The sequence below is a fragment of the Pteropus alecto genome, unplaced genomic scaffold (genome assembly GCF_000325575.1).
Source record: "Pteropus alecto unplaced genomic scaffold, ASM32557v1 scaffold204, whole genome shotgun sequence".
Classification (NCBI taxonomy): domain Eukaryota; kingdom Metazoa; phylum Chordata; class Mammalia; order Chiroptera; family Pteropodidae; genus Pteropus; species Pteropus alecto.
The window spans coordinates 2,188,643-2,198,902 of record NW_006435766.1 but is presented as its reverse complement, the minus strand read 5'-3'; the positions used below and the strand labels follow the sequence as shown (position 1 = coordinate 2,198,902).

The window sequence follows — 10,260 nt, the reverse complement described above, 5'->3', positions numbered from 1 at the left end:
TACATTTCTTTTGTATTTACAGATTTACAATAGAGAAATAGCTGTGGTTTGGTGCAAGAGCACTAACTGTAGAGTAAGAAGACGTAAACTGGCTTTTTAACCTTTCCATTCCAGATTTGCTCACATATAAGAGGCCAGCGCTTGGAGCAGGATGCTGCAGACAACTATTTAAGGGAGTTAATGAGCATTTCGGATTTGGAATGCTGCATCATAGGTTTTCCCAAGTTCTGATTTTTTTTTTTTTTTTAAGATTGCAGGGGTGAGTAAATTTGTTCTGTCTCAAGACTGGTCCTAGAAAAATCCAGAATGAAGTTATTCACAGAATAATTGACTATTAAGAGTGGAAAAACTCTGAATCTAGAGAATGACACATTTCTTTGTTTTAGAGGAGGCAACTCAGAATCCAGCAAAGCTGTGAGACTTGCCAGACCAAAGGTCCAAGTGTCCTGGTGAGGCCTTGTCCTACGGTGTGCTGACCCTGCAGAATCGTTTTACCATATGCTGTCCCCTAAATGCTGCTCTTCTCTTTGGAGTGAACCCTGACTCTTTGGTCCCCCAAAACACAAGTCTTTTAAGTAGACCATGAGAGCTGGTGAGCAGGGGCAGATTTGGGAAGCTTGCACATGGCTGTTTTCCATTCTCCTGGGCTGACAGGAACTGCCATACAGGAGGAGCAGCAGAATACTTCTCTTCCAAGGCTGGGCTTCCAGAGCTTCTGGTCTGTTGTTCTAAGAAGGCTCATCTGGGGATTAACAATGATCAAGCAGCCTTTCCCAAAGATTCACTTTGGAAATATCCCAACAAACAACTTCACTGTTTCGAGATTTTCTGCATCCATCAATGTGGACAAGAATCCACAAACCAGGTCCGGGAAAACCGAACTAGAGGACGAGGTGGATATTCAGTTGCATTAGAACAGAGCCAGGGAGAGGATGGGCAGTAGCTAAAACCTGAACCCCCATGCCTTTCACAGATCTACCCATGGCCACCCTTCTTTAGGAGGGAACTATGGAAGAGACAACTAATTTCCCCCAGGGAAACTCCAGTTAGTCTTGCACTTGTCTTTCACAGCCTTCCTACATCCATGCACAGCAGTACCCAACAACTGGCTGAGAAGTGTATGCTCAGGAACAGAGTAAGGCAGATGGTGAAAACAACCAGCAAGTGTATCTCTGCCAGTCAAGTTCACTGAATGATCCAGGGAGGTGAGGTAATTTGTCCAAGGTCATACAACAAGTTAACTTTGAAATGAGACTGAAACCCAAGGTTTCATTATAATAAAGACCAATACCAATATTAACATAATGTTACACACGAGTTCTAGTTACACTTACTACCTTTGTCCAAAACGGCAATTATTTTGGAATGTCATTCTTATATCCTGCATTTGAAAACATTCATAATAAACAAAAGCTCTTCAAAGGAATAAAGCCCTCTGCCAAATCAAGTCACTAAAGGACACAAGAAGGCTTACTAAGACCTGTAACACCATTCAGTCAGACATTTCTCACAGTAACAGGTTCTTCCAGAATGTGTTCTACAAAGACTTGCAAATGGATAGGATAAGTTGCCAGGACAAGTCCTCACAGCAATACAGACACAGAGCTGCATCCAGTGACTCTTCAACTGAGAGATGAATAAAAGCAGATCATTTTGGTGCTAATCACTGAACTCTTTATTGATAAAGTTTCTAACAGAAAGTGACACAGTAGACCTTTAGCAGCTTCACATATACAAACTTGGTAAGAAAATGAAGAAATTTGGCTGACCTAGTCAAGTCCAAACTCCATCACCAATTTTGTGGCTTCGAACACTCTGACACTCCCTCACCTGTGCTGAGGCCTGTCTGGCACCTGTGGGGATTTGTTTTCAGGTGGGATAATAGCTCTACTAACTTTGCATTCAGTAATAGCAAATCATGATCTTAATGAAGACATGTGTAGGGTTTTTCTTGCAAACCACATACCTTAAAACATAAATCTCAAATTAATCCTTAAGTATCCTTTTCCCATTTCAGCTCCAAGGTGTTTCCCATTTCCTCTTTTCAACAAGAGTGGGACTCTCTGGTTGGCTTTTGGGAAGATGATCCACATCTCTGAGATCCATCCAACCTAAGTCTTGAAATACTGACTTCAACGAAGTTAAGGGGATAAAGTGATTAAAGATAAAATAAGGCACTGATATAAATGTGATGAGCTCTACTAGGTCTCTACCTTGCAACCATCTCAACTGCTGAAGGTCTTAGTACTTATTTGAGTCACTCAAGACTTATAAGACTCTTTTCCACTGCTCTTGCAAAGATTTGGTCCACTCAGCATCTATAAAACCTGTTGAATTTTATAACAATGTTCAAAAAAATGTAGCAGAAAGGCAGACACTATTTGTTCTATGTATGTATTTATTTAACACTTATTAAAACCTACAATGAACCAGGAATACTTTTATCATTTAAAAAATCCAAAGCTGTAAAATATGGCCCCAGGTGGTGAGAGGTTACCAAAAGAAGCCAGAAAGGATAGAAATTGCTCACTCCTAGAATTTTGCTTTGCCCCTCAGCTGAGGATTAAAATCCCCATAATCAAGAGAAACTCCAAGATGGAGAGGCCCCTGCCAAGGCCCACAGAAGGAGCTCAGGGATTCAGTCCATGGGGGCAGGCAACGCTCCAAGCTCTGCTCTTGTGCAGTAAGGCATGGAAGCAGATCTTGATCTTGACAGGATCTCCCAGCTCACCCTCCAATTTGGTTCTAAATCCCCGACTTCTTTCCCTTTTCTCAGTTAAAAGAAAAAAAAGGTAAATCTAAGTAAAAAAAAAAATTTTTTTTTCATTGAGCTATATACTTATTCTCCCAGTGACTTTGTTATTTCAGTCAAATCTAAAATTAAAGTCAACAAATTGTGTGGTTTTTTTCATCCCTCATTAGTGATGAAAACTGTGCATTTAAAAACTGCACTAAGACGATGTATTCCTAAAGAGTAATCCAGCTTTAATTTTAGGGCATTGAATCACTTTGCAAACAAATTACAGTCACTACGATTTATCAATAGTACTGTACTTGTACTGCTGTTGTTGAGATTTTTTTTTTTTTTTGGCAAACTTAGAACAAACCAGAGAACAAAATGTCTTCATCATCATGGAGAAAAATAAAACAAACCTAAAGTATCTACCTATGTGTCAAGTGATTCATACTGCAAAAGTAAAATCTACACTTACAGGAGTTTTAAAAATCCTTAGTGCAAGAAACATAACCAATTAATACAGATCAATACTTATTAATGAATATGGAAATTTTTCCTATACAGAGGTAGAGTCCAGTGCACAAGGCTAAAACATATTCAACAGTCTAAACAAAGACTGAGCTGGGGTTTATGGGATTCACTTTAAATTTTAAGTTATCAGACTATATGTACATACATACAATAAATAGACTATACAATTTTTTAAAGTAGTTTAATAAACTCCACAAAATAATAGCAGATGCATTGATATATTTACATAATTCAATTTTCAAATCTCTCTCATTCAAATAAAAGGGATAAAAATAAGATTTCTGCTTTAAAGGCAGCAGAACCTATTTCCTTGAAATGGATTGGTAAAATACTTTACATGAGAGAAACTAATTTATGCTTGAGAGGTATTCAGATTCAGCTAAGAAAAATATGTCCCTTTGTAAGTTATATAGAATAGGGAATATAAAATGATATTTTCTACATTTTTAGATTTCTAAAGTTCTAAATCCAACTCTTACTTGAAGAGAGATGCTGATTTTGGTACCCATACAGAGTATATCCACACAATTACAATGGAAAAATAATGAACTTTTCCTGTTCTGCGTGTTTGCTTTTGAAAGTTTAGAAAGAACTTGACAATATTTCTGGCCCAGTTATGTTTACACATGATACAAAATTCAATGAAACCTGACCAGCACTCTTAGCTTGGTGTTCTTGGGGTTTTGACTTTCTGAATTCCTTCCATTTCCAAAGCATGTGTCATCAGGAGCAGGCATGTATGGGGAGCAGGTGTATGATTTTAGGGTACTCAAGACAAATAATATAGAGTTCCAAAGTTTTCCAAGCTCACACAGGAGAAAGGCGAAACACAGAGTATTTGCTGCTGTTTGCCTCACAGAGACTTGAAAAAGGAAAATGCTTAGAACCTGTCATTGTGACTCAAGAAAATATGCAAAAACTCAAAGCATTATATGCTTCACTGACTCCAATTCTTAGACTTAATATCAGATTTACTTTGATATTTGATCATTAACCTTTTTATTTTACTTTATAAAAGATTACTATCTAGCCCATAAGCAAATTAGGGATAGTCAGAAAACAAAAAAGGATGGTCATAATGAAGCATAAACCTTCACAGTTTGAATTTTGTATAACTTCTCTAAGCACCCACGATTAAAATGCAAGTTGAGTTTTTTTTCCTATCATTCTGTGAAAAATATCTCAGTAAATAGTAACATTTTGCCCTTTAATGATCTTCCCACTGGAATACCCAACCCCCACCTTTTTTATTTTAGGTTTTTAAAAAATTTTATACAAATAACTTTGATTTATACTAACTTCAATTTAAGGTAAACATATAAAAGTTGATAAGAATATTGCTTGCAACAATGGATGTAGAAGTAGAGGAATGGACTGGGCAGGGTGTACAAAGAAATGGCTCCTCCTCAATAACTTCAGGACAACACCCAGCACTCTGGAAAATCTTGGCTGAGGACACCCTCTACTGCACATCGTTTCCTCGGCTCACGACGTCTGACTGATTTGTAACTACAACTTCAGGTCAGAACAACAACAAAAAAAAAACTGCATGAAAATTGGAAGGCACAAGCACCCATGTTAGAATTTTTAGGGGGTGAGGAATAAAGAGGGAAAGGGATAATTTTGGTTCAGCACTATAGTCAAGTTAATTTTGCCATTGTTGAAGAAAAACTGTATAAAATAAAGGTGTAGAGAAGCGTTAACGAGTGCGTCCCACCTGTGAGGAAGAAAGCTCAGGAGACAGCTCGCAGGGACAGTGCAGAGAGAAACAACCGGTACTATTTATTTGGATGTCTGTGCCATGGTGGGTACAAACTATATTCTCTGCTCTGTGGGACCAAAACCAAAACAGAATAAAAACCAACAAAAATCCCCCAAATCCCAAAAAAGCTGCCAGAAGGAATGCAAGAAGTCTTACGGAACAGACTGATCCAGACGGAGGTGATAAAGGCGGTACTCTTGTGTTTTAATGCACGTCCAACTGTGTTAACCTACTGCTGTGTTTTCCGTCGTATTCACCTACTGACCAGATGGGGGACTTAAGAAATGGCCATGCCATTTAACCATTTTCCCTGCCTCTACACGACTTCCCTTTCCCTTTATTTCCTCCTCCAGGATTAGAGTCTTTTTCCTCCATGAAGGAATGCTGTTGATGATAGGGAAAGGTGTGAAACAGAATTTCCAGAATACTGATTTTGCTTCCCTCAAAGCCTCGCTGCGTGTTAGCCACACAGCTCAGAGGCGGTCATCAAGGCAGCCTGATGGAGCTATGGATTTAAAAAAAAAAGAAAGAAAGAAAGAAAGAAAAACCAAAAACAAAACCACCCCAAGTCTGTCTTTTCTCAAACTAAAGGAGAAACTGAGGGATGGTACAGCCTTCAGTGAGGACACCCACAGTTAGGAGATGATGGCTGGGGACCATCTCGGCAGAGTCAGATTGTCAGCACTTGCTGACCGCTTCCTTGTGGGTCTCCTCAGGTCCTTGTACTTGTCCTCGCAGAGGCGAGAGATGGCCTGACGGGAAGAAGAGAGACCATTCAGGATGGAAATGCCCTCCACCCGCTCACTCACCGGACACCAAGCACTGCTGTGAGCAGCACCATTCTAGGCACTGAAGATGCTCATGAATGAAACCAGTAGGAGTCCCTCCCTACCCCGTGTGGTTCACATCCCATGGCCCAGACCCGTGCCAGTCACAGTGGTGTATAGGAAGGAAGTATACACATGGTCCTTGTTTCTAAAGTGCTTGCAGCCTAACTGAGAAAACAATCTCAAAATGTGAGACAGCTCTATGACAGTGTAGCCTGGGGTCAGCCAGCTCCAGTTCAATGGTGGTTCCCCACCTGTGACCTGGGTATGTGCCCCTTTTTAAGTCCTTAGCATCCTCGTCTGCAAATGGGGTAATAACAGCACCCTCCTCACAGCGAGGCCATGATGCACTGGAGCTCCGTGTTAGGTGCATGGGGAGAGCTCAGTAGTGGGCAATGATTATTAATCAGAGACTGAGTTAGAGCAGATGACTGGGTATTTGAGTCATCTCTATAGCACTGTTGCAGAAGGGAACCAGAGGGGACACAGAAACACGGAATGCAGAGATAATCAATGTAGTCCTCATTCTGCTGATGAGGGCAGTGAGACTCCACGGGGGAGGGCCACAGCTAAGAGCAGGGCCAGGCCTGCCCTGGGGTCAGAGTGTGGCCACAGCTCTCCTGGGGCTGCCACTGTGCAGAAGAGAGCACATAACAAAAGCTGGACCCGCTTGTACCAGGAGAGAGCACATGACAAAAGCTGGACCCGCTCGCTTTAGAGCGCCCTGAGTAAATATGTGTAAATATGTGTTGAATGGATAACATAAGTTCCAGATGGGATATGCACATAACAGAGGCATGGACGTACCAAGCATGACCCAAGTACCGAAAACAGAGGGAGACTGAGCAACTGATTCTATTTTGGGGAATCGCTGAAGGGACACTCATGACTGAGGCTGGCCATCAGAACTAGGCTTAAATAACTATGCTTGGAGGAGAGGAGATTATCATGAGAGATGCGGCATTCTCAGCAGGGCACAAAACCGCAGCTACGTGTGCTGGCATGGTGAGAGGAGGTCGAGAGCACGGTTCAGGGACGGCTACTGCAGGGCAGCAGGGGATGGAGAAGCAGAGCTGCCAGGGCCAGGCTGACACGGCCGCCCACAGGCTGGCAATGCAAAAGTGCTGATGACTTTAAGAGTTAACATTCCAAAACCTACAATTGCATTTTAGAAAAACAACTGCACTGGCGCCATGGAGGGTGGACCGGAGGAGACAGGAGTCGAGGCTGTCTTCTTCTAAATGAGAGATGAAGTAGGGTTGCTGGTGGGCTATAACACTGAGAATTCATTGGAAATATGTTTTGTACACATAATATAGGTGGCATATATAAAGAACAGAAAATCAGATTCCTTAAGGGTATTAGAGCAATCATTTTTTTAAAGCAAATTATCTTCATTTAAACTTCCTAATATTACCATCTGTTGTTTCTCAGCTTATAAACAGTATGAGTCTGAATGCAATATCATAACAAATTAGCAATGTACTACTTTATTCTAGACTTTATTACGCAAACTGATGTTAGCTTTAATCACATTCCCACAGGCACAGAGATATACTAATTTATTGCGAAGAGAAATGGCCCTGCTAATGAAAAAGCCACTTTGCATTTGCCCTGGCACTTGGTGCACTCGTTTCCTGTAGCCAGCATATCAAAACAGTCATTTGGTGGGACATCTGAACAAGCACAGAATTTCAGAAAATGGGTACTTCTATGAGGTCTCAGTCCCTGCTTTCCTTTATGCGATTCAAGTTTGCTAACCAAACGGACTAACAAGGATGCTATGGTCTGGAAAACAATGAAACCTCGTTCCTAAAAAATCATTGCAAAAGAGTGTCAACTGCTTTCCCAGACAGTGCTTCTGTCCAGCCCTACAGAGGAGGGGAAGATTTGTGTCTTGGGAGGAGACAGAGAGAAAACAGTCATGTTAGGACTGCTGGCTCCCTCTTGCCCGGTGAGCCCCTAGGGACACTTGGCACGGCCACCCCCCAGGAGTAGGCGCGTACTCGCCTCTTTCCACTCAGATAAGGTAACGGAGTTAAGAGCTGCCACCGACCCCCCACCCAGTCTCAGCCAGCCTGTGTGCTCCCCATGTAGCTGACCTGAACCACTAGGTTTCCTAGCTCAGAGAACCACAGACCTACTTTCCTTCAGCACCAAATGGCTCCCAGGAGCACAGAGCTGCAGGGGTGACTGGAGCCCATCTCAGTAAACTAGGAGAGTGGGACTGTTGCGCAGCTCAAACAGGGTTCACGCTCACCCTGGCACTGAATTCCATCTCACGTGTATGCTTGCAAAGGTTTGACAGTATTTGCCTTGGAGAAAGTCCTTCAGAGGAAGGGTTTCCCATGATTTGCACTTGAATACAGAGAAATGGGAGACTTAAGGAGCGGTTTCACTCTAGTGGCTGGCATACAATGACAGAAAAGAGGCTGAGTTCTAAAAATCTCACTGGATTTTTATTTTAAACCCAGTGCTGTGTATCCAGTCTTTTCTAAACTAAGTTTTACTAAGTTTCCGTCTTGAAACTCACATATTATTTACTTTTTAAATTTTTATTTAAAAGTTTTGCATTCTTGAGCTTGAAATCCATACCAACCCTCTTTCCTCACCTCTAGACTTTGCTTTGTTCGTAGCTGTTAACTCTATTAGACCAGTACTCGGGCCACTCTGACCCTGTTGACCAGGGGAGGACAGTTCACTTGGGATGGACAATGGGGCAGGCAGCATAGACTTCTTAGGTCTCACCAAGCTTGGGAGATGACCGTGCCATCTACCACTTTGGTCAAAGGTTCAATGAGATGAGACCAACATGGGCCCAGAGATGAAGGTGCAGAGGGCTTCTAAACACCTGCTCTGGAGGAGCGGGGGCATCTCACCAGTGAGCCTCTTATCACTCTACCGCTTTTCATCCAGCCAAAAAGATGGGAAGAGCTAGGTGCAAATATGACGCTAATCTCCACACAAGTATGAGACACAAAAGTCATACAGCTTAACAATGAAGGCCCGAAATCCATACCAAGGCCAGTGGGGCGGGCCCTGGCTCTAATCTAGCTGTGGGGAAAATATTTTGAAAAGTGAAAAGCAGAATCAATCCTTTTTCGATTCCCAATCATTAGGGCCATCTAGTATCTTTCGCCTGATAAAAGCTCATGCTGGAAAATTCCTTTTTTTTGGCCTTATTTTTTTTAAAAACAAAGTTAAAAAAAATCTTCTTTGATTTAAAAAATAGAATAAATTCACATTAAATAAAAACTGGTATTAAGGTTACTGAAAATGTAAGGTTGTAAAGTTCTAATCAACTAAATTAATTGACTAACTCTAAATCCAGGGTACCCTTATTTTACAGGGTGTCCTTATTTTACAACACATAGTGGAGAAATTGTCATCGTGATCACACCCTTCCACTGTACCCAGATAATGTATCTGCAGTAGTGCACTAAAAACCAGTATGTTAAAGCACGTTACCTCAAGCTTGTGAGCCCTTTCCCTGCTCAGGGGCTCCAAAGGAAAGCTCAGGTTGTTTGCTTCTGCCAGAGAACGAAGATCAAAATAATACTTGGCATAAACACTGGAAGGAACATTGATGTTGAACTGGAGCAATTCAAGGAACTGTCGCTCTAACTCATTCCTGCAAAGACAAAGATGGCACACAAATTTAGCTGTCACACCAGGCTGCATGGCCTGCCAAGGCAAGCTGCTGGACACAAGACTCCGGAAAATTGCATCCTCCAGGGAGAAAAGCCATCTAATTAATTGCCTGGTTGGACACCAGAGTTGCAGTTTAACCACCATATTCATATTCAAAGATGAATCCACTCGATCAGATGCCCAGAAGGATGAGGCCTGATTAACTGAGATAATCTCTTCAGGGTGATTTGTTTCACTGAGACCTAACACACACACACAGCAGGCTCTGGCAGCAATTCTCAGCATGAACCATCAGCTCAAATATGGGGCAGATGAAGCAGTCAATAGCTGTCAAGTGCAGTCTAGTGAGGGCCCCAGAGAGCCGCCCAGAGGAAAGGTCTCTGCTAGACCTAGAAGATGCCTTTCTTTAATGGCCCTTTCCTATTTCCTGGGAGAAGAGTGGCAGAACTGCTGAAGGGACTTCCTTAGGCAAAGCAGGGAGGGAAAAGGTGAATGCAGTCCCAGCCTCTTACAAAGAGAACTCACCAGCTCTGAAGATGAGAACGATAGTTCCCAAACTGAGCACCAATTCAATCACCCGGAGGGAGGGCTTGTTAAAACAGACTGCTGACCCTGCGCCCCATCACTGATTCAACACGGTTGGAAAGGGCCTGAGAATGTATGTGTCTAACAAGCTCCCATGGGATGCTGATACTTCTGGTCCTGGCCACACTGAGAACCGCCCAACTATAAGGGTGATCAGTAAAGGAGCC

General features: G+C 42.2%; 1 protein-coding gene across 2 annotated transcripts in view; it reads right to left on the bottom strand.

Moving 5' to 3' along the window:
- Positions 1–3,432: 3,432 nt before the first annotated feature.
- The window catches only part of CCNY (cyclin Y), a 203,542-nt gene continuing 196,714 nt past the window's right edge, over positions 3,433–10,260 (bottom strand). For both annotated transcript variants that reach the window (XM_006911377.3, XM_015588939.2), the window contains 2 exons: positions 9,326–9,488; positions 3,433–5,782 (listed from right to left, as the gene is read on the bottom strand). In XM_006911377.3, the coding sequence (XP_006911439.1) occupies positions 5,666–5,782; positions 9,326–9,488 (280 nt within the window). In that variant the 3' untranslated portion in view covers positions 3,433–5,665. The remainder of the gene's footprint in view (positions 5,783–9,325; positions 9,489–10,260) is intronic.